Raw genomic sequence first — 25623 nt, 5'->3', positions numbered from 1 at the left:
CAATTATGTTGCCTATGTTACAAGGCATGGGATTGGCAGCTGCAGCAATTATGGCGTTCTTGAGAAGAGAACGCTTTTTGAAATTTTCATGCAACACCATTTTTTATTTCCATTGCAAATAAATGAAAATGCATTGTGGGTTGGAGAGTGATGTCCAGGTCTAAATTAGAAAAGTTCTTCTTTTGGATTTTTAAAAGCATATGTAAGCAGGACCTACCTAATTGGGCCCACAAATATTTGCAGGTCTGTCTGTCTTTTGTGTGAGATAGGTGGGTGTCCATCCAGAGAAACATTTGTAGGATCTGAGATAGTGGGGTAGAGCAGCCTTATGAAATTATAGGTACAGATTAAAACGAAGACTGGCTGCAAAGACCAAGAAAGCGAAATCTATTCCACCAGTGGGCTTTCTTTCTTATTGAGACATTATAAATGGTTGTAGTATAGAGGATAATAAAACAAACCTTAGGCCCCTTTCACACATACGGTCCGTTCAGTTCATCAGTTCAGTCACGTCAAAATGTATCCGTTTTTCATCCGTTTTTCATCAGTTGTCATCTGTTTTTCGTCAGTTGTTATCCGTTTTTCATCCGTTTTTCGTCAGTTGTTATCCGTTTTTCGTCCGTTATCCGTTTTTCATCCGTTGTCATCCGTTTTTCATCCGTTGTCATCCGTTTTTTGTCCGATCAGTTTTTTTGATGGATGAAAAATAGGGCATTCATACGTTCAAAAAAACGGACATTGAAAGAAGCGGATGAAAACGGATGTTAACTGATGATCATCCATTGTCATCCGTTTTTACATGGAGATACATTGATGTCCATTTTTCATCCGTCAACGGATGGATGAAAAACGGACAAACGGACAGCATGTGTGAAAGGGGCCTTAGTGCTGCGCTAAATATTATCATATAATACAATAAATAAATAAATGATAACAGCTGTTAGAACCTCAAGTTGTGACAAGTGTGCTATACAGTGGTAACATGTGAATTATTAATACTTGTGATATAATCAGATGCTTCTTTTAATAAACATAAAGTCCACAACTATGCAAATTTTATTTAAATATATTATGATGATTCTTCCTGCCACCGACATCCGTGTTGTACAGGGTGCTCACTCTTCCTTCTCCTTTCGTGCAGTTAAATGAACACATCCATGTGCCACCACGATGGGTGCCCCCCCCCCCTTATAGTTGGGTTCTCACCTCAATTGATGTGACCTCGTACCTAAGCTCGGTCTAAAAACTCCTTTTTACCTCTCCCCGGCCTAAGGATGAGTATCCGGGTAGCCCTAATACGTAATGCTTGTCTCCTCACTCCACTCTTCCACAGTACCGTTGTAATGTCACAAATTTTACATAAAATTTGTATAGTTGTGGACTTTGTTTTTTAAAAGAAGCATTTGATTATATTGCAAGTATTAATAATTCACATGTTACCTCTAGTATAGTACACTTGTCACAGCTGAGGTTCTAACAGCGGTAATCATTTATTTATGTATATATTTATTTGATTGTTTTATATGATATTATTTAGCGCAGCACTAAGGTTTGTTTTATTATGGCACTATACACTTCAGTATGAGATGGTAATCAGTTGGCTTGATTGAAGTAGTATTGGTCGTAGTAGCTCGCAGGAACCTTTGATATTTGTAGTATAGAGGATGCTCAGCTGGGAGAAGTTAGATTGAACAAACAGTTGGCACACACTCCGCTTCCTGCTTTTCACACAAAGCCAGTCAGAGGAAACACAAAACAAACTTATTAGCAAAAATTACAAAAATAAGCCTACGCAGTAGTTTTGCCATTTTGTGTGGATTCAGATGCCTTTAGCAGACATCATACATCCAGGTGCCTACATTTCCCAATTTACTATTGTCATTTTAGGGCACCTGCAGTGATTTGTAGATGTGCCTGACTCTCATGTCTGCCATGGAGTTTCAGTTCTTCTGGAACTTTCTGTATAATTTAAAAAAATTAAAACTCTATTGAAATGCAAAGGTCCTCTTATAATGGTTGCAGTAGGCAAACATAAATAAATTTGGTGGGGACCGCTCTCAGATAATTGTGTAAATAAATAAATGCGTAATGGTAATAAATTATATAAATGTATCTGATTATATGATTCTCCAATATATAACATAAGTAAGGTCATAAAAGTATCTCCAATGTGTAAAAAGTGAATCGATATATAAATCATTAAATTAATTAATAAATACATAAATAACCAATAAATATATTCAAAACATCTTTAAGTAATAGTGAGAGTCCAAAGTGACTTTAAATAATATTATATTGCAAAAGTGTCCAATTGCTGCAAAAGTGCTCTTAGTGCTTGACCTGAATGGTAAGTGGATAGCTGTAAAAACAACGTTCACTCAGTAGAAATTCAGTGGGAATGTGCTACTCCTTCCACCTCCACCGCATGCACAGCCCACTTACCAGATGACCCCATGGGGTCAGGCGACAATATGATCTCCCGCTGTGGTTCCCTCAGTAGAGAGCGCGATTTCAGGGGTACAGATAGCCTTTGAAAATCTTTTAAAGTCTCCTCAAGGGAATACTCATTTGAGTAGGGAGGCTTATAGTGTAATAATTCCATACATCTTTATTATAAATAGATAACTTACATTTAAAATGGAAGAAAGCTGGCCCGAGGATCGGAACGCAGTTCCATGTTCCAAATGCGTGTCACAGACCGGAAGTGACGTAGTGGTGTATCACGGGACCCGACGCATTTCGTCAGTGTGTGTATGACGCCATTAGAAGCCGCGTGAACAGCGTTCCAATCCTCCGGCCGGCTTTCTTCAAATTTAAATGTAAGTTATCTATTTATAATAAAGATGTATGGAATTATTACACTATAAGCCTCCCTACGTTTTATCCGCATATGCCAGGAATCTAAATACCTGCTAACAAATGAGTAGACCCTTGAGGAGACTTCTAAAGATTTTCAAAGGCTATCTGTACCCCTGAAACCGCGCTCTCTACTGAGGGAACCACAGCGGGATACCTCAGCGGGAGATCATATTGTCGCCTGACCCCAAGGGGTCATCTGGTAAGTGGGCTGTGCATGCAGTGGAGGTTGAAGGGAGTAGCACATTCCCACTGAATTTCTACTGAGTGAACATTGTTTTTACTGCTATCCACTCCCCATTCAGATCAAGCACTAAGAGCAGTTTTTGCAGCAATTGGACACTTTTGCAATATAATATTATTTAAAGTCACTTTGGACTCTCACTATCACTTAAAGATGCTTTGAATATATTTATTGGTTATTTATTTATTAATTAATTTAATGATTTATATATCGATTCACTTTTTATACATTGGAGATACTTTTATGAATTTCATTATGTTATATATTGTAGAATCAGATACATTTATATAATTTATAATTTATTTACATAATTATTTGAGCGTGGTCCCCACCAAATTTATTAATTTTCAACTATATATTTGTTTGGACAAGCAGCTCATAAAAACACTGTCGAATAATATATTTTTTACAATATATATATATTTTCTACAATATTTTTTACACTATATATTTTTTTATATCATTAGTGTTAACCACAGATAGGTTCACATATATATTTTACTTAAATAATTTTTTATCACCTGGGCACTAATCACTCCATATATAATTCATTAGATCAACTTTTATCCTGCGCGCATCCGCTTAGGTGTAAAGTACACTTATTTTTACAGTAGGCAAACATAGCAAGGATTTCTGTGTTTGAGATATCACCATTAGAGTACCCTAGTAGTAAAATAAACAAGTACAACTCTCCAGTATCTAGCAATAAATGTAAGAATCTTGAAAAACATTTGTTTTACCATAATGTTACATATTTGGTATACCCATGTCTGTAACCATCTTTTTTTCAAAGTTGCAATGGCAGCAGCTTTTTGTAATTCGGTAAGCACTTTGCCAGCCACTCATAGCCAAGTAACAAGGCACTTAACTCAGCCATGTAAACAGGCTCTCGTAAACCTATAGCACTCAACTTATAGTCAAGTAATCAGGCTCTAATAAACTCATAGCCAAGTAAGCAGGCTCTAATAAACTCATAGCCAAGTAAGCAGGCTCTCATAAACAGCCAAGTAAGCAGGCTCTCATAAACTCATAGCCAAGTAACAAGGCACTCAACTCATAGCCAAGTAAACAAGGCACTCCACTCATAGCCAAGTAACAAGTCACTCAACTCATAGCCAAGTAAGCAGGTAACCATAAACTGATTGCCAAGTAAACAGACACTCAACTCATAGCCAAGTAACAAGGCACTTAACTCCTTGCCAAGTAACAAGGCTCTCAACTCATAGCCAAGTAACAAGGCACTCAACTCATAGCCAAGTAAGCAGGTCCTCAAAAAACTCATAGCCAAGTAACCTGGCACTCAGAAACTCAAAGCCAAAAAAGCAGGCTCTCAGAAATTCACAGCCAAGTAAGCTGGCTCTCCAAAATACAGTGCCTTGCGAAAGTATTCGGCCCCCTTGAACTTTGCAACCTTTTGCCACATTTCAGGCTTCAAACATAAAGATATAAAACTGTAATTTTTTGTGAAGAATCAACAACAAGTGGGACACAATCATGAAGTGGAACGAAATTTATTGGATATTTCAAACTTTTTTAACAAATAAAAAACTGAAAAATCGGGCGTGCAAAATTATTCAGCCCCCCTTAAGTTAATACTTTGTAGCGCCACCTTTTGCTGCGATTACAGCTGTAAGTCGCTTGGGGTATGTCTCTCAGTGAGGTTGGATGGAGAGCGTTTGTGAACAGCAGTTTTCAGTTCTTTCCACAGATTCTCGATTGGATTCAGGTCTGGACTTTGACTTGGCCATTCTAACACCTGGATATGTTTATTTGTGAACCATTCCATTGTAGATTTTGCTTTATGTTTTGGATCATTGTCTTGTTGGAAGACAAATCTCCGTCCCAGTCTCAGATCTTTTGCAGACTCCATCAAGTTTTCTTTCAGAATGGTCCTGTATTTGGCTCCATCCATCTTCCCATCAATTTTAATCATCTTCCCTGTCCCTGCTGAAGAAAAGCAGGCCCAAACCATGATGCTGCCACCACCATGTTTGACAGTGGGGATGGTGTGTTCAGGGTGATGAGCTGTGTTGCTTTTACGCCAAACATAACGTTTTGCATTGTTGCCAAAAAGTTTGATTTTGGTTTCATCTGACCAGAGCACCTTATTCCACATGTTTGGTGTGTCTCCCAGGTGGCTTGTGGCAAACTTTAAACGAAACATTTTCTGGATATGTTTAAGAAATGGCTTTCTTCTTGCCACTCTTCCATAAAGGCCAGATGTGTGCAGTATACGACTGATTGTTGTCCTATGGACAGAGTCTCCCACCTCAGCTGTAGATCTCTGCAGTTCATCCAGAGTGATCATGGGCCTCTTGGCTGCATCTCTGATCAGTCTTCTCCTTGTATGAGCTGAAAGTTTAGAGGGAGGGCCAGGTATTCTTAGATTTGCAGTGGTCTGATACTCCCATTTCAATATTATAGTTTGCACAGTGCTCCTTGGGATGTTTAAAGCTTGGGAAATCTTTTTGTATCTAAATCCGGCTTTAAACTTCTCCACAACAGTATCTCGGACCTGCCTGGTGTGTTCCTTGGTCTTCATGATGCTCTCTGCGCTTTAAACGGACCTCTGAGACTATCACAGTGCAGGTGCATTTATACAGAGACTTGATTACACACAGGTGGATTCTATTTATCATCATTAGTTATTTAGGTCAACATTGGATCATTCAGAGATCCTCACTGAACTTCTGGAGAGAGTTTGCTGCACTGAAAGTAAAGGGGCTGAATATTTTTGCACGCCCAATTTTTCAGTTTTTTATTTGTTAACAAAGTTTGAAATATCCAATAAATTTAGTTCCACTTCATGATTGTGTCCCACTTGTTGTTGATTCTTCACAAAAAATTACAGTTTTATATCTATGTTTGAAGCCTGAAATGTGGCAAAAGTTCGCAAAGTTCAAGGGGGCCGAATACTTTCGCAAGGCACTGTACATAGCCAAAAAATCAGGCTCTCAGAAATTCATAGCAAAGTTGCCAGGGTATCAGCAACTCATAATCAAGTAACCAGGTTCTCAGACAGTAATAGCCAGGTACACCAGGCTCTCAGCAACTCATAGCCAAATAACTAGGCTCTCACAAGCTCATAGCCAGGTAAGCAGGCTCTCAGAAACTCATAGGTAGGTAATCGGGCTCTTGGTAACTTGTGACTGGGTAACCAAGCTCTCAGCAACTAATGGCTATATATCTAGGCACTATTTGTATATGTGCTGTCTTTTATAATGCAGTGGTTGAAATAGCACACAGAAACATACTACTGTAGTACCTTGCATTAATGTGTGTTACATTGCATGAACCTTTCCAGGATCGCACACAGTACAGTATTTATGTATTCTGAACAAGCAGTAAAAGTACTTTAATAAACCAAGCCCTTGTTCACCTCTGACATTAATTTTCAAAGCTCAAGAAGAAGGCACTGAAATCAGGGTCTTTGTTGTGATCTTTTAGGCCCTGTTCACACCTGAGTGTTTTTCAGTTTGTAAAACGCTCATCTCTGAAGTCTGAAGCAAAATGCCTGAAGCTCAAAAAAGTACATGCTTCTTTTTTGGCAGATTACAAGCATTTTTGTTAGATGTCAATGCCTGAAAAATGCCTGAAAATCACCCATAAAAACGCCTGAAAACAATACGCACAGGTGTGAATGGAGCTTTAAGATCTTCAAGAATGAATTTGTTCACATGACAAGCAGCCAGAGAGACCAGTGAGGGTTTGTTATAAAGCCGTTTTACTGCTTGTTAGGAACTGAAAAAGTGTAGAGTTTAATCTCCATAGCCTTGGCACAGGTGCACTATAAAGTAGTCCATTTAATTCACAATGAATGGTGCCACATCATACACAGAATCATGCATTACAGTACAGGCAGTCCCCGGGTTACAAACATTCGATTTACAAACAGAGGAAGCAACAGGATGTAAAAGTAATTCTACCCCTATGAAGAGAAATTTACTCATGTGGGAGTTATCATGGGAAAGGGGGTCCCCACTGAAGCCTTGTTTTCCTAACAACCCAAACTTTTTAAAATCCAATTGTCATAGGGACAGAAAGTGAGGTGAAGTCTGAATAGGGGCACAGATAGCAAAACAAGGGGCTTTAACCCTTCCCTGTGCTATCCAAAAAACGTAAAAAAAAATTTTTTGGCTGGAGCTACACTTATACCTGTGCCTTGTACCTGTTCCGACTTAGAAACAAGTTTAACCAAAGAACAAAACTACAGACCCTATCTTCTTTGTAACCCGGGGACCGCCTGTAACATGCATTTTACTGCAACACAGAATTAGGGAAGAGCCCAGATTGCCTTGTTTGTAATTTATCAACTGTTCCATTGGCATCTAGCAAGCAAGCAAACATATTTAAATTAAACTACCCAAGAAAAGCATGGAAACTGGCAACTTCCTTCTGAAAATGCTTTTTACCTAGCTATCTCTGGCTTCAATGCTCTCTGACCAAGAATAAGCATGCATATACAAAAAGTCAGAACTACTGATCTGCATATTGGTTTAGGTCACTGATCCAGAAGCTTTTGAAGTCAATGGATCATCATAAAGGTAGGGCAGCTAGCATTTTCAGGAGGACCGTAGCAGCGGCCTCCATATACTGTCCGTAGTGAATTAATTCTATAACAGAATTAGCAGGGGTTTTTTTTTTTTTGATTCTTTATTATCCAAACATGTTCTTGTCACTTAGCACCATAAGTGACGCACCTTTTCTCTGCAGACTTGGAGTTCCATTGAGGCAAGTGCCCCCCTTCTGTTCCTGATAAGGTGAATGCTGTTGAAGGATTTGTGCAGAGATTGTTAGGTCTTGTAATTGTTAAATATTTTTAGAGCTGTTCCACCCAATTTATTTCAAATTCCTTCCTCCCTTTTAATATTAACAATATCAGCAATGCCATTTACCTCTTATAACTGGGCCAAGAAACCTACCGTATATTAAGTTTGTTTTCCTTTCTCCTTAATTGTCTGAGATCAAACCACAAGCATTCCTCTTAACTGAAATGTTTTTTGGAAATCCTATATAACATTACCTGAAATCCTAAACACAATGGGATTGATTTACTAAATCTGGAGAGTGCAAAATCTAGTGCAGCTGTGCATAGAAACCAATTAGCTTCCAGAAATTGCTTTCTCAATTTTCTTAATTTAACAAGCTGAAGATAGAAGCTGATTGGCTACCATAGCCAGATTTTGCTCTCTCCAGCTTTAGTAAATCAACCCCATTGTCTGGTAGTTCCATACTGCACCAGGGCCACATAAGCTATCTGGTGGCTGTAAAATGCACACCCTGGCAATGCCCCCCCCCCCCCTTCAAGGCCCACTGATGCCTCATTTATGGAACCTGTCACTGGAAAAAAAAAATTACATAGGGGACTTTTTATCCCTTATGTGATTACAAATAAAAAAAAAAGTGTCAAAAATTTAAGTAATATTTGAGCACCTAATCAGGCCTAAAATGATTTGTTAAATGCTCCCGCAGCAGTTAAGGCAGGAATATCTAAACGCAGGAAAAAAGTGATCTGGGAGGCATAAAAGTTATACTCCCCAGATAGTGTCATATTTAAAAAAGTTAAACACAGGAGTGTCAGTGTGAACGTTGCCTTGTACAGAGCGGACGAAGCATGAAACTTGCTCCCAGAATTCAGTTGTTACCTCCAAGTGTTGCTGTCAGTCTGCACTGACTCCCAGTATTTCACAATTGTTCACGGTATATTTGCTTTTGTGATGTGAGAGGAAGCTGCTGTTTATTGTGTTTGGCATCCGATTTAATGATATTAATGGACGCCAGTGGACCACTAGAACAATGGGATAAACTCTGGCTGCCTTACTGCTAATTGCTGTTAGCGGTCTATTAAATCCAAAGCACAAGCTGGTTTATGTAAGAGGAGTGCTGATACTATTGATACAAGAAATACAAATGTTTCTCTTTCGTTCATTGACGGACACAGCTCCTGATCTTCATAACCACTGGGTTATACTGCCCCCTACAGGAGTAGGACACGAGGCAGAAAAAGAATCTGGCTACGCCTATGGGCAGTCCCAGGGGGTATACTTCCTCTCTGCTATAGGTACTCCGTTTTTTTTTTTTTTTCTTCTGCCTAGTCGGGAGTAAGGACCTAGCTCCTTGCTGGGATCTCTGGTCCTGGCAAATGTTTTCTAGATAGAACTTTTTTTCTCCTGGTTTCTCTTGTGAAATCTACAATCAGCTGCTGGACTGGGCAACGGACTGGATAATCTAGATCCAGTTGTCACCCCAGTCTGGCCAGTGAGCACGCACAGACCTCAGCTCCACACTAGGTCGGCCGTGACATAGCCCCACTGGATGGTGGCTGGCCTGCAAGTTAAACACCTTGTGAGGTCCCATACGATCAGGTCCCGGCCTGAGTGGCAGCATTCCTCCTAGCCAACAGCTCCCCATTTCGATGGCGAGGGGTTCTGTCTGGAGCGGTGCCCACCTGGTTTCTGGTTTGGTGAGTAGCTGTCCCCCCTCTCCCCCTGGAGGGTTTTGCGGTGGACGCGGGCCCCTCTTTGGGATGGTTGGACCCCAGGGTTCCTCTCCTTCCCATTAGGCACCCCCCTTTCATCTGCCCCCATCCTACCCCCCCTACCTCCCCTCCACATATGCTGGGGCTGTATGGGTGGTTTGGTCCACCTCCTGGGATGGGGGCAGGGTGCTATGCCAGTGATGGGGGGCCAGGGGGTGGTGTGCCAGAGACTGGATGATTGGTTGTGTGGGGGGGTTGTACCTGGTGGGGGCTCCTGCCAGGGCCCCCCCCGTCCCCCGTCCTGCCTGGGCCTGTCTTTGAGGCCTAGGGATCCCTCCTGTGTCACTAGAGGCCTCATGGCGGCATGCAGGGCCACCATTTTGCTATAGCATCTGTGTTTGTATGCGCGGCGGCCATGTTTGTGTAGTCCGGTGGGCATTTTGAGGTGGTTTTCCATTGAAAATAGCAGCGGCCATGAGAGTGGAGCTCTGTGGGCAGAATTTCTGGTGGTGGGAGTCCTCCTCATCCCCTGGTGCTGAGTCCTGGATCTTTTCACTTCTTGATCACCACACTTGGATGGTGGCCGGCCTGTGAGTTAAACGCCTCACGAGGACGCATACGACCAGGTCTCGGCCTGTTCGCAGTGTTCCTCCTGGCCGACAGCTCCCCATTTAGATGACGAGGGGTTCTCTCTGGAGCGGTGCCCACCTGCTTTCTGGATTGGTGAGTAGCTGTCCCCCCTCTCCCTCTGGAGGCTTTTGGGGTGGACGTGGGCCCCTCTATGGGATGGGGATGGTCGGACCCCCGGGTTCCCCTCCTTCCCATTAGGCACCCCCCCTTTCATCTGTCCCCCATCCTACCACCCCACTCCCCTCCACATATGCTGGGGATGTGTGGGTGGTCTGATCCACCTCCTGGGGTGGGGGCAGGCCACTATGCTAGCAATGGGGGCCGGGGGTGCGCCACCGGCGACCGATCAGCTGTGTGGGGGGGGGGTTGTACCTGTTGGGTGCTCCTGCCAGGGCTCCCTGTCCTGCCTGGGCCTGTCCTTGAGGCCTAGAGATCCCTTCTTGGTCCCTGGAGGCCTAATGGTGGCGCGCGGGGTCGCCATTTTGCTGTGGCCTGTGTGTTTCTATGCACAGCTGCCATGTTTTTGTAGTCCGGGGGCCATTTTGCTGTGCTTTGCCACTGAAAACAGTGGCGGCCCTGTGTGTGAAACCCTGTGTGGCGTTTTCGGCGGCGGGAGCCCCTCCTCATCCCCTGGTGCTGACTGCTGGATCTTTTCACTTCCTGATCGCCACACTTGGAGTTCAGATTATCCTGGTGGCTGCAGGTGCCTGTTTCTGGTGGGGTTCTCTCCCTCTCTGCTGGGGATCGCTAGGTGCTTGAGCCTGGTGACCGGGTGGGGCTGTCAGCGTGGTGGGGGTTTTTCCTTTGCAGTGTTGTACACTTTTTGTGGGGTCCCCCTGGTGGCTCATGGAGTCTTTAGAGCACATCTCCCACCTGATCCCCTCTCTGAGGCTGCGGGGCCCTCCGGGTCCTAGCCATCCATCGATGCACTGATGGCGGTCCTGGAGTTCTTTGTGTCCCGGGTGGAGGTGGCTTTCGGGCGAAAGGCTAGCAAAAAGCACCACCTGCCTTCCCCTGCCTCATCTGTCTCATCAGATCCTGAATCTGATTCGGCCGCCGCGGACATGGGTCACTTTGCTGGATCTGCAACCATGCGCCCGGAATCCTCTGATAGTGAGGATGACATCTGCAACCACGCACGAAAGGCGATGATGGAAGCACTGATTTTATCTGTGCATGAGACCTTGAAGATGGAGGATGCAGCTGCGATGGAGGCGCAGGTTCCCTTTGGCACTCACAAGCCATCCAGAGCGGCAAAGGTGTTTCCTTTCCCCGCCTATTTTGCCAAAATTGTCGCTAAAGAGTGAGGACGACCAAAGAGTCCCCTTAGGGTCCCTAAGCGATTTTCTAGGCGTTACCCCTATGAGGAGTCCCTTATTAAGAAGTGGACTGTTTCACCAGTGGTGGACCCTCTGGTTTCCAGATTGAACAAGGCAACCATGATTCTGGTTGAAGAGTCCCCAGCCTTTAAGGATCCAGCTGACAGGAAGGCGGAGGCTGTGGCCTGCAATATGTACACTATGGCTGGTTCGGCACTGAGTCCGGTATTCACTATTGCCCTGATGTCGCAAACGGACATAGTGGACTAAGCTTTTACACCTTGACCTGGAGGGAGAACAACTCCCCCCTACCTTTGCTGAGCTGGCGGATTAGCTGGTCCAGGGGCTGCAGTTTATCTGTGATGCCTCTTTGGATGCAGCTCCCCTAGTGGCTCGACTCTCTGTTTGGGCAGTGGTCCTTCGGCGTGTCTTTTGGCTCAAATGCTGGTCTGTGGTTCAGACTTCTTAAAAGGCCTTGACTGATCTTCCCTTTTAAGGAGATTGCCTGTTTGGAGCTACCCTGGATGACATCATTAAAGGTCTCACAGGGGAAAGAGTACCCTTTTTCCGCAGGCTACTAAGGATAAGGAACCTCGTCGTAGACGTCAGCCCTACTTGGCTCATAAGAAGTTTTTTCATCCCTAGGGTTAACTGACAAGGGCTTAAACTCTTTCAGGGCCTCCTCGAGGATCCAAATGAACCTGGCCTGGCAAGCGAAGAGCGGGCTTCTCCAGGCCCGCAGACATGGCTCCTTCAGCATGAAGGTGCGCCCTCACCCATATTAGGGGTGGGGGGATGTCTTTGCTGGTTCCCGGACCCATGGACTTCCCTGGTACAAGACAAGTGGGTCCACAAAGTCATTCGGTCCAGTTACAAGAGCAAGTTTCGCTCGTGTCCCCCGGCAAAGTTCTTTTCAAGGGGTGATTATTCTGACTTCGGAAAAAAATTTCATTTTTTTTTACTTAAACCTGTTTACAGTTAACCAGGTAAGAAGGCAAGGTGCGTCCAATCCTGGACCTCAAGGTGCTGAACAGCTTTGTGTGGGTGCAGAAGTTCAGAATGGAGTCCATTCGCATGGTGGTGGCATCCCTGCGTCAGGGGGAATTTATCGCCTCTATCGACATCAAGGATGCTTACCTTCACATTCCAAAATGTGCCAGTCACCAGCGCTTCCTCTGCTTTGCCGTGGAAGAGGAGCATTATCAGTTTGTGGCGTTACCCTTTGGTCTCGCCTCTGCTCTTTGGGTACTCAAAAAAGTGTTAGCCCCAGTGCAAGCTTTGTTACGCCAATGGGGGGATCGTGGTACTAGGCTACTTGGATGACCTCCTTCTGCAAGGGGAGTCTCTGACTGCTCTAGTGGACAACCTGGAATTCACCATACGAACTCTGGAGGCGTTCGGCTGGATTCTGAATTTTCAGACGTCTGCTCTGGTTCCGTTTACAAAGCTGGACTGTCTGGGTCTGACTCAGCCTTGGCCAGAGTGCTCCTTCCTCTGGACAAACTCCAGAAATTGCAGGCTGTAATTCATCTCCTGCTGTCCAGCAGATGGTCATCCCTCCAGACTTGCACGCGGGGGGGCTGGGCCTAATGGCGTCTACCTTTTGAGGCAGTTCCATTTGCACAGTTCCATACGAGGTCCCTGCAAAGGGAGATTCTGGCCAAATGGGACACGATTCTGCAGTCTCTGGACAATCTGATCGTGCTGAGCTGGGGAACAAAGGAGTCCCTGATATGGTGGCTTCGTTCTCCGGCGCTTCGTCTGGGAAAATCCTTCCTCCCCTTGTATTGGACAGTGATCACCACGGATGCCAGCCTGTCTGGCTGGGGAGGCGTCCTCGGTAAACATTCATTCCAGCCCTCTCCGCTGTACGCATTCCCAGGGTGGAAAACTGGCAGGGGGGATTACCTCAGTCATCAGGTGTTGGACCAAGGGGCATGGTTCCTTCACCCCGGAGGTGTTTCATAACTTGTGTCTCTGGTGGGGCATCCCAAAGGTGGATCTAGTGGCGTCTTGGCTCAACAGAAAGGTGTAGATGTTTGTGACTCGATCACAAGATCCCCTGGCAGATGCCACAGATGCGCTGGTGGCCCCATGGGGTCCGTATCATCTGATTTATGCCTTCCCTCCTCTCAAGCTTTTGCCAAGACTTCTATGCAGGATCGAGGCAGAAAGGATTCCTGTCATCTTAATGGCTCCAAACTGACCTCGCTGGGCTTGGTGTGCTGATCTGGTGCTGCTGGTCGCCAACTTCCTCTCAGGGAGGATCTGCTGTCCTCCATCTTGCTTTACAGTCACTGGCTTTGACGGCTTGGCTGTTGAACGCCAGATGCTGAAGGATTAGAGATTTATCTAAGTCTGTGATTCCTACGCTGTTAAAATCTAGGATATCTACTTCTAGGAAGATCTACCATCGTAGGTGGAAAACGTACATTGCATGGTGTGAGTCTCTTGAAGTTCATCCTCGCTCCTTCCCGGTGGCTCGGATCTTGACCTTCCTTCAACGGGGTGTTTAACAGAAATTGGCCTTGCGTACCATCAAGGGCCAGATGTCAGCTTTGGCGGTCTTCTTCCACCGACCCTTGGCCACACACTCCCTGGTGCGTACCTTTCTTCAGGGTGTCTGACATTTGCCTCCTTCAGTGCGGTCTCCGTTGCCCCCTTGGGACATCAATTTGGTGCTTTCTGTCTTCCAGAAGCCTCCCTTTGAGAATCTTCAGGAGATTCCCTTGCTTACGCTGGCTCAGAAGGTGTCTTTTTTTGGTGGCAATTACCTCTGCGCACAGGGTGTCAGAACTGGCAGCGTTATCCTGTCATTCACCTTACCTGGTGATTCACAGAGATAAGGTGATTCTTCGCCCCTGTCCATCGTTCCCCTCAAAGGTTTTCTCTGATTTTCATTTGAATGAAGACATTATGTTGCCTTCCCTATGTCCCAAGACTTACTATTTGTGCTCACAAATGGGCCTTGATAAGGATTGTCCGCTTCCTCTGCGAGCATTTCCAGATGGATCAGACAGACGGTTATTCAGGTCTATTCCATCAGGGGTCAGGTTCCTCCTTTCTCTATCAAGGCGCACTCTACTCAGGCGCTTAATGCCTCCTGGGCCTCCCGTCATCAGGCGTCAGTGACGCAGGTTTGCAAGGCGGCCACCTGGTCATCGGTGCACACTTTCACAACGTTTTATAAAGTGAATGTGTTGGCATCTGCGGGTGCTTCTTTTGGCTGCAAGGTTTTGTATGCTGCTGTTTAGAGGACCTGATCCTCTTTGAGGGTGTATTGTTCTTTCAGGTGAGCTCCTGTTGTTTTGGTTGAGCTCTTGTTGCCTGGTTGGCTGCTGTTTAGCCTTGGGAATTTTTTTGCTGTTTCCACCCCTCATGTTTAAACTGCTTTGGGACGTCCCAATGGTTATGAAGAACAGGAGCTGTGTCCGTTAATGAACAGAAGAGAAAATGGGATTTTTGACTTACCGTAAAATCCATTTCTCTGATGTTCATTGACGAACATAGCACCCACACCTCTGTGGAGTTGTAATTCTTCTTACACTGTTTGTAAATAAACTGAGTACCTATAGCAGAGAGAGGGAGTATACACCCTGGGACTGCCCATAGGCTTAGCCAGATTTTTTTCTGCCTAGTGTCCTACTCCTGTAGAGTCAGTATAACCCAATGGTTATAAAGAGCAGGAGCTGTGTCCGTCAATGAACATCAGAAAAATGGATTTTACGGTAAAGTCAAAAATCCCATTTTTCCGAACTTAAAGTGAACCTGTCACTGAATAATAGACAATTAGCTACAAGATAAATTGGAAATATTTATACAGGAAATGTAATATAATACTTCTATGTTTTAGGCAACCGGTCACCAAGAACACGTTCCGACATTACCGTGTGCTTGGAAAGGGTGGATTTGGTGAGGTGAGTCCCTTGAATGAAGCTTGTTCATTATTATGGTGTAATGGTAAGGCCCCTTTCACAGTTGTACGACCTAAAGGTCGCGTGGTTTTGTCACAATTTTTTGCCGTGATTTTGCCACGATTTTGACTGGACTTGAGCATATGACTGTGTAATCCTGAGGTCTATGGACTTCAAAACACATCAAAGTCGGACCAAAGTAGTGCAGGGACTACTTTGTAATTGCTGCCGCTTGAAGTGGCACAAATACGAATGGTACTCATTGGAAATCATGAAATACTACTTGTCATGCGACTTTTCAGTCCCAAGTCGCAGGAGTGTTAATGGGGCCTAATGAGAAGAGTGCAGCAAGTAATAAGCGGAAGGACATTTGTGATTGGCTACTGTTAATGTTAATGTATAGCCTTGTGTAAATAATGTATAGAGTGCAGTGACTTGTAGTAACCAATCATCTTTAAGGCCCTATTCACACTTGCGAATGGTGCCATTAGCAATTGCATGCATGAGACTCAGCAGGTGTCTGCCAGCAGCACAATTAAAAGCAATGGGAGGCTGACAGCTCCCGAAGCTTATCGCAGATACTGCAGTGTAATTGCTTATGGATTGAGAACCTTCTACTCCATCCTTCCAGGATTTTTTTTTTTTTTATGTCAAAGCTTAATTGAACAAGTTAGAAGCTGATTGGCTACCATGCACAGCTGCACCAGATTTTTTAGTAAATCAAACCCACTGCGTCCAGGGATGATCATTTGCAGGTAATTGCTCCATGAGATTACACGCAGGCGGCCGTGATTAGCTGGAGGAGTTGTCAGCCTCCTATTGCTTTGACTGAAGCTGCCTGCTAATCGTCAGGAACCCCCACTGGGTCTCCCGCATGTAATTGCTAATGTCCTCATTCGCAAGTGTGAATAGGCCCTTATTTTAGCTTACATTCAGCAGACTTGTAGGTTAAATTCTATCCAAACACAAGCACAATGTGGTGGCTACCATTTTAGTTTTTTTTTTTTTTAGGTAATCATGTTTTTTTTCATATGGTGATGCTGCCAGTAACATATCTCCTGTTCTAGGGTGACAACACTCACTAGAGTTTAGGAGTGTTGTCACCCTGGGACAGGAAGTGTGTTAGAACTGCAGCGCACCCCCATTCTCTTCTTTTTTCCATAACATAGTAGCAGGCTGTTCTATAGTTCAGAGGTAGACTGATAACAATGTCCAGGACAGCACTGTATTACTTTATTTCTAGAATGGTCAACTAGGATTTTTGTCTTTTTTTATTTGTACTTATCAAACAGATATAACAAAACACCTTCTATGCTTTATGGACTAAAAATATTTTTTTCGGGTTTACATACACTTTAATTCATTTTGACTTCTTGAATCTGCCCACTCGTTTTCACTTGGCCGCGCTGGCCCGACTGATCCACATTGTTGCTGTTCTGCCAGGTGTGCGCATGCCAAGTACGAGCCACTGGGAAAATGTACGCCTGCAAAAAGCTGGAGAAGAAAAGGATAAAAAAGCGGAAAGGAGAATCTATGGCATTAAATGAAAAACAGATTTTAGAAAAAGTGAATAGTCAATTTGTAGTAAGTATAACCGTTTTTCTTGTCTAAAAAGTCAAAAAGTGTGCTTATGTACAGCTGTAAATGTAATTATTTGATTTGTATAAAATACCAGGACTTTCTCTTCTTCATCTTTTTGTCCATCTCTCTGTTTAAAGCTGAACTTCAGGAAAAACAAAGATTGTCTAAATGCAAGCAGCACGTGTATGGTTAGGCCTTGTTCACATGGGCATACTACGGCATACACCCATGTGAGGGCAGTGTTTGACAAAATGGGGATGCATAGATGTCCCATTTATGTCAGTTGGGATGCAGCAGCTGCATGGATAATAAAGACTGCTACTGCTGCTCCCTCTCCTTGTGCAGGGAGACTGGTCTTGTATCTGCCCCCTCCTATATTTTATACAGGCACCATGTAAGGGTGGAGCCTGCTGGGCCCCTCCCACGGCTCTGCTCTTAGCACAGGCTATGTACAGCACAGTGATGTCACTATTACCCTTAGCCAGGTTTGCAAAGACATTTTGGTTAATGCAAAGCAATTTAATTTTTTGCTTGGAGTTAAGCATTAGCACTTTTCTGGAAACATTTGTGTTGCCCTGGTCATCTTATATATTTGATTTTGGAACGTTAAAGGCATACTCCACTTTTTAGAATATATTTCATTTTACAATCATATTTGGGGTGTAAAAGGTAACTTTGTGACTTTCCCTCCCCTCTCCCCCCACTCCCCCCCCCCCCAATCCTCTACACTTACTGTTAAGCTGAATCATGGAGTGCTTTAGCGTGGCCTTGCATTAGTCCACCCACACACTGGTGTCATTTCTTTGCTGGGATCTGTGAATGGAAAGACTACAATTCCCATCACCACCACAGCAGATGGACTCACAGATCATGCCGATACAAGTGCAGTGACATCAACACACTCATAGTACAATGTTTACTTTCTCCAGCCCCATAACAGAAGGTCCATACCTCTGTAGGGACCAGGGCTGGGGGGAAATGATGCAGGGACATTTGCATTGCACCTGTAATACACCAATTGTGGTTTCAGTGCAAATATGTCAAAGGTCGACTGTGCCTTTAAAGCAAATTAAAAAAATGACAACCTCGGCATCTATAGGTAACCCTGTCCTAAAGGAAAACATAGCCACCGAAGTTGTGCTTAATTCATCACATGACCCCCCCCCCCCCCGGCCTGTGATTGGACAACAGAGCAGTAGTGAAGTTATCACCCTTCTGCTTCTCCCCTCCTATAAGCATGTTCACTGACAGCTGTTTACCTCACAAATTAATTTGCATCTCTGTCCATTCAGTCCTAAGATTTTCACAGCCCTGCCAGATAGCACAGCCAGTTTGTTGATTTTTGTTTACTGCAATTAAGCAACACAGGCAGTGTGAACAATGTGTGAATCAAAAATAGGCAACTAAAAGGTCAACAATTCAGCAATAACAGGAGAAAAATAATAAAAAGAGCGGTCACCCCAGGTAAAGGTAAAGATAATAAATCCATGATTGGTTGGGTGAAGAGATTGTCTCAAAACTTGCCAGAGTATATAAAACATTTGGGTAATTGCAGAGAGTAGTGTCTTATGAAACAAAAGCCTGTGGTACAGATCCTTGAAGATGCTCCAAGCGCTGAAATACACCCATGTAAACCAAAAATAGGAAACCTAGGAAAGGGGAGAAGATGGAGGAAGAGAAGGAGCAAGAGGTTTGATTATGGAATGAAAGGTGGGCAAAAAGCAGCAAGGGGGATGGAGGGAAGGTCGAGACGGTGGCCACAAGACATATTTTAATAAATGAGCCCCCCCCCCCCCCCCCCATGGCCATCAAATCAAATGCTAACATTACTGCTTTTCAGAGCTTTACACATGCGGCAGCAATTTTAACTCAGACTGCAGAGTTTGACAGACAGCAACGCCTGTCAAATTCCTTCATTGAGATCAGCGAGACCGCAGCTGAAAGCCAAATGTTTGCTTGCTGTTGCAACACAATGCCATAATGTAAAATTGCCATTTAGCAAAAACAAAAGTGGCAGGAGGCAATATTAGTACCTCCTGGACACCCATCTGCCGCTGCTGTACCAGCCACTGAAAAGCAATCCACCATGGATCGCTTTTCAGAGGGCAGTAAGGGCATTAAGCATTGCCTGTGTTTGAAAGAGACCTTAGCCAGGTTTTTGCTTTAAATGGCTGTCCAGATTAAATTTGTACATTTTTTTCCTATAGATGGAGCTTGCTCCCAAATCTTCTCTCTCCATTGTAGCAATTTAGGATCTAAATATAGTGTAATGTTTTATTTTACAAGCCTCGGCTGGATAGTGAGCAGGGTCAACAGATCGATGACCCTCTGAGTGCTGGATCTGCAGCATGCCTCCCTCTCCTCTGTTTTCACCCATCGTCATCCTGATTACCCCGCTAAGCTCTCATCCGCTGGACGCAGCCTGAACACATCTCACATCACAGAGAGCAATCAATACGCTTAGTGCTAGAGTTTTGTCCAAACCAAGTTAAATATTGATCAAACTTCCTTTGGCTATGACGAAATTCTGCTGAAAAATCTACTGGCCTTGAATAATTGATGTTAAAATAGATAATGCTAGGTATTATGTAGTGTAATGTATGTGTTCTCTATTCAGATTTCTTCATTTGAATGATCAAGAAGGTTGACCAAAGAAAATGATGGAACAGATACTCAGTGCATTTAAAATCCATTTAAATCTACTGTGATTACATAATAGTAACAAAATTAAACTGTCCTCCTGAATTGATTAAAAAACTGCGCTATGGATAATAATTGATACCTATAAGTGCCGCTATACAAAAAATCATGCGATTTAATATAAATTGAAAGGTAGTACACAGCGCAAAAATAGGTCTACTTAAAAAATACAAATGTGCAAATAGTGTTGAAAAAATAGTGTGAAAAAATATTCTGGTGGGGCCTTAATCCCTAAGTGAATAAATGAATAAATACCCTTGTATGCTGATAAACAATAAAGTGCAAACTTACATGAATGAATAAGCTTATGTGCTGATATTCAAATCAAAGTGCAAAATAATGCTATTGTACCAAATCTGCATAAAGTGCAAAACAGTGCTAATTCACCATACTGAATATATACACATATAAATTGATAGAAAAATATTAGGAAATAAATATATGCAAATCTGTTCCTGTTCCTTAACCACTTTACCACCGGAGGATTTTGCTGTTTTACGTCCAGGCCACTTTTTGCGATTCGGCACTGTGCGACTTTAACTGACAATTGCGCGGCCATGCAACGCCGTACCCAAACAAAATTTATGTCCTTTTTTTCCCAAAAACAGAGCTTTCTTTTGGTGGTATTTGACCACCTCTGTGCTTTTTATTTTTTGCGATATTAATAAAAAAATGCGAAAATTTTGAAAAAATAACAATATTTTTCTACTTTTGACAGTTAAAAAATATCCAATATATTAAATTTTTGTCATATATTTAGGCCAAAATGTATTTAGCTACATGTCTTTGACAAAAAAATTGTCAAGGAGCGTATTTTTAACCGCTTTAAGACCGAAAGATTTTACCCCCTTCCTGACCAGGCCATATTTTGCAATTCGGCACTGCGTTATTTTAACGGACAATTGCGCGGTCATGCGATGCTGTACCCAAATTAAATTTATGTTCTTTTTTTCCCCACAAATAGAGTTTTCTTTTGATGGTATTTGATCACCTGTGCGATTTTTACCTTTTGCGCTATATACAAAAAAAGAGCGACAATTTTGGAAAAATAACAATATTTTTCAAATTTTTTTTATATGAAATTCCCCCAAAAAGAAATGTAAAAATCAAAATGTTTTTACTTTTTTGCCAAATTTGTTTTCTGCTACATATTTTTGGTAAAAAAAAAATCGCAATAAGCGTATTTTGATTGGTTTGCGCAAAAGTTATCGCAGCTACTAACTACGGGAAATTTATGTCATTTTTATTGTTTTTTTTTTAACTAGTAATGGCGGAGATCTGCGATTTTTTTTTTTTTTTTTTTTTTTGCGGGACTGCGACATTGCGGAGGACAGATCGGACCCTTGACTGACATTTTTGACACTTTTGGGGGTACCAGTGACATTACTACAGTAATCAGTTTATAAATATGCATTGTTACTGTAAAAATGACACTGGCAGGGAAGGGGTTAATTTTTATTGGTGATCAAGGGGTTAATGTATGCCTGGTGCTTACTGACGTGTGTGGGGGGAGGGGACTGTGTGACACAGGGACAGATTGCAGGTTCAGCTATGCTGAATCCTGTAATCTGTCCCTGAATGTCACTTAGGAGATCCGCCCGCTTTGTTTACACAAGTGGGCGGATTTCCTCACTCGACCCCCGACGATCGGGGAAGAGCAGCGGCGATCACCGCCGCTCCCCCCCTGGCCCGACTCCCGCTGTAACTGAATACAGCAGGAGCGAGCCTCCGCCGGCGCACGAGCGCCGCCCACAAGGGGAGGAGTCCAGCGACGTAGGTCTACGTCGCTGAACGGAATCGAACCACTTTGCCGCAGTAGCACCAATGTGAGCGGTCGGCAAGTGGTTAAAAGTCCCAAAACAGTCCAGTATAAGCAAGTATCCAGTGAAAGGAAAGTGCAATGTGCTCCGTGCTCCTCACTAAACAGATCAGTGCCAATCTGTGCCAATAAAGTGCAAACGTGTGATTCCACTCCCTTTTGGTGGTCCACTTACCAGACTGCCAGGACCCCGTAGCAATACTGCATGTGGGTCAGATATGCTATAGTCCGGTGTGGGGTGGGTTGCCTTAAAATCTCATATAAGATGGCATATCCTTGTGGACTGCTCTCTGTTGCTGGTCTCCCCAGTTGGCGGTGTTTAGTGACCCTTTTATATCTCTTACTTTATATTCTGGGCTCCAAGGAGTTTGAGCAGCACCTTAGCTCCTGCCCTCAAGAAGAGTACAATCCATGGAAGCCCCACCTCACAAATTTACAGGACTTAACCATTTGCCGACCGCTCACTGGAGCTCTACTGCGGCAAAGTGGTTAGTTCCCGTCCAGCGACATAGACCTATGTCGCTGGACTCCTCCCCTTGTGGGCGGCGCACGCGCACCGCCGGAGGCTCGCTCCCGCTGTATTCAGTCACAGCGGGAGTCGGGCCAGGGGAGGAGCGGCGGTGATCACCGCCGCTCTTCCCCGATCGTCGGAGAATCAAGTTTGGAGATCCGCCCGCTTGTGTAAACAAAGCGGGCGGATCTCCTAAGTGACAGACAGGGTCAGATTGCAGGGTTCAGCATAGCTGAACCCTGCAATCTGTCCCTGTGTCACTCAGTCACCTCCCCCCACGCACGTTAGTAAGCACTGAGCATACATTAACCCCTCCCTTTCCAATAAAATTAACCCCTTCCCTGCCAGTGTCATTTTTACAGTAACAGTGCATATTTATAGCACTGATTACTGTAGTAATGTCACTGGTACCCCCAAAAGTGTCAAAAATGTCAGTCAAGGGTCCAATCTGTCCGCCGCAATGTCGCAGTCCCGCCATTACTCGTTAAAAAAAAAAACACCAAAAATGACAGAAATCTTTCCCTTAGTTAGTAAACGCAATAACTTTTGCGCAAACCAATCAAAATACGCTTATTGTGATTTTTTTTACCAAACATAGGTAGCAGAAAACAAATTGGCCAAAAATTTAAAAAAAATTTGATTTTTACATTTTTTTGGGGGGGAATTTCATATAAAAAAATGTGAAAAATATTGTTATTTTTTTTAAATTTACGCTATTTTTTTGTTTATAGCGCAAAAAGTAAAAATCGCACAGGTGATCAAATACCACCAAAAGAAAGCTCTGTTTGTGGGAAAAAAAGGACATAAATTTTGTTTGGGTACAGCGTCGCACGACCGCGCAATTGTCAGTTAAAGTCGCACAGTGCCGAATCGCAAAAAGTGGCCTGGACGTAAGACAGCAAAATCCTCCGGTGGTAAAGTGGTTAAAGGATGTGCTACTGGTGGCTCAGTGCCAGACACCTCAGGATACCTTCAGAGGTCTAGTTGAGTCCATGCCTCGATGGGTTATGGTGGTAATCATAGAGTTATGGCTGATCTGTGGGTGTGTATATGTGTGTATATATATCTGTGTATATATAGATATATACACACTAAATACATTTTGGCCTATAAACAGCTGTTGGTGGTATTTTCTTAGCATGTCACCTCCCGCCTCTGCTACTGTCAGGATCTGTCTCAACAAAAATGTAAGTGAGACACATAAATTATGTACGAGGTCATGTCCAGCCACTTTGGAGATAAGAGGAACCATGGAATGCTGGTCATTATTGATTCTGCTTAAAGATTCATGAGCAATGCACCATTCTTTAGACCAAGAAAACATAATGTAATACATTTTTAAACGAACTTTGATTTACCTTGCGTACAAAAATAAAACACATTTTTCCAACTTAGATTTTTTCCCCCTGGTTAGCTATTCTGAAACAGAGTGTGACCTCTAGTGGTAAAAATATAGAAAGCATTAAACCCTGTATTGGACTCCAGAGAATTAGGACATAGTACACCAAATGCAATCTGCTTGATAACTTTTCTGCTTGCTGTAACTGTTCTACTTGTCAAATGCGGAATGTTGAGTTACAGCACAATACACTCCCAGGGAGAATTTATAGTGTGGAATGTGACTCCAGTACCGGAAATGTGAGGCAATTTTGATGTGTAGTGTCATAACTATAGACCCAGTATATGTTTTGCATTAGTTTGGTGGGGCAGATTTTTTTTTAAAATAAAGGTCAACAAAAGTTTTCCATAGTAAGTGAGTTTTATTTTTAATAGTTTTTAAACTGTTTTATATCTTTTTGCTACAGTATTTACTAATGTATGCATTTTTTATGTTTTCTGGGTGTTTTTTTTTTTTTTCAATAAGCATTTTAAATTTAGATTGCTAAAATTCGTCATTTAAACATTTAAAATACAAAAACATAATTAAACATTTTATTCATGACACAGGCTTCCCAGATCATTATGGGTTAGCAAACGAGACAGAACAGCAATGGTCGCCTACCGTTTGTCTTTCTTTTTCTAAATTAAAGCCACGGATGGAACCATCAGTAAAGCAATAGATAGGTCACCAAGATGAATCGTTAATTATGCGTGTTTGGACTTGAGCATTGCTGTCCTTTTTTTTTTTTTCTAGCAAATGCAAATTGTCTGGCTGCCTCTGGTTCTAATCCTTAAACATTGACCCTGAACAAGCATGCAATCATTGAAGCCAGAATGAAGTCATTGGTAGTCTTGTTCATGGTCAATAACTCAGAAAGGCCAAAAGCCAATGGCTGACAGCCACACAACAATCATTTTGCAAAGTAGAAGTCAACAATGGCAACTTTGTATCTCAGGTTCCCCTTAAAGCAACAGGTTTCCATGCAGGTTAAAGTGTCAGTGTCTCTGCACAGGGCTCCCCTCTACTCTGGCATACCTCCCAACGTTTTGAGATGTGAATGAGGGACACCTATTGACAAAAGTATGTAGGCATAGGACCCACCTCTTGCCACGCCCCCTTTAAGGGAAAATTATGAAAAAAAAAATTAGTTAAACCCACAAATGTTTTTTTTTTTTTTGCCACTACTATTACTTTATACTGGCTTTAAAAATGTATAAATGCAGTAATTTACAATTTGGATGAAAGTTATAGCACTGGGAAACACTGTTTGAAAGATAAAAAGTGCATTGTGTATACAACTGTATAGATCAGAATAAAATGAGGTACAAATGAGAAGGAAAGCCGGACAGAAGGACTTTAATCAAAATCAGGGACAGTCCCTCAAAATCAGGGACAGTTGGGAGCTATACCCTGGCCCCCTATACTCACCTTGACAGGGCATGTGTCATATGCCAATGTCTCTTTAAAGTGCATCTAAACCAAAAACCCTTTATTTGGCTGTGGTACAGATCCTGAATCTCCAGAGAGGTCTAAGCAGCGTGTGGGTACTTCAGTTGGCCAGCATCTAACTCTTCCCCACTGTATCTAAAACAAAAAAAAAATGCCTTAAATTATATGAAAACTTAGCCACTAAAATCTTATATAAGCTTGAACATTGTAATGTAATTTTAAAAGTAATTGCCCACATATTAAATCTGCAGCTTTCATTTAATTAATACCTATTGATTCTGGGTCCTTATTCAGGTATTTCCCCTTATAGGGTGACAACACTCCATACCGGTCTCCCCATTGGTCTCCTGCCTTACCACATGGGCTTTCAATGGAGACTACAAGTGACTGTTTCAAGACACATTGCACAGTTATGGTCCAATTTTGTCCGCATAAGCAAAAACCACTTTGAGAAATGCCGTGCAGCCATCACTAGATGACATGAGGTGATTGCAAATAGGCTGTAGGAGATCAACACCACTAGAAAGACAGCAAAGGAAAATGGCATTTTCTTTTAAAGGGCAATTACTAAAGTAATTCTTTAGTAAACTAAATGTAATTTACTTTACATCTGCTTTAAAGTCCACTTTGATTTCTGTTGTTGCTTAGTAGTAGCTTCCATGGTTGTTAGAATAAAGCTGATACAATCCATGATCTTGCAGCAGCAATGTCTCCTTGAATGACCAGGACAGCGTCCAAGTG

The 25623-nt window shown here is 43.0% G+C and overlaps 1 protein-coding gene across 1 annotated transcript in view; it reads left to right on the top strand.

Moving 5' to 3' along the window:
• Positions 1–25623, top strand: part of GRK4 (G protein-coupled receptor kinase 4) — a 379913-nt gene that overhangs the window by 328716 nt on the left and 25574 nt on the right. Inside the window, exons 7-8 of the mRNA XM_082256443.1 lie at positions 15381–15444; positions 16885–17025. Coding sequence (XP_082112569.1) covers positions 15381–15444; positions 16885–17025 — 205 coding nt within the window. The remainder of the gene's footprint in view (positions 1–15380; positions 15445–16884; positions 17026–25623) is intronic.

This window comes from Pelophylax lessonae (assembly GCF_965119305.1).
Source record: "Pelophylax lessonae genome assembly, chromosome: 1".
In the NCBI taxonomy this organism is placed as follows: Eukaryota; Metazoa; Chordata; class Amphibia; order Anura; family Ranidae; genus Pelophylax; species Pelophylax lessonae.
This window is presented reverse-complemented; position numbering and strand designations above follow the sequence as displayed.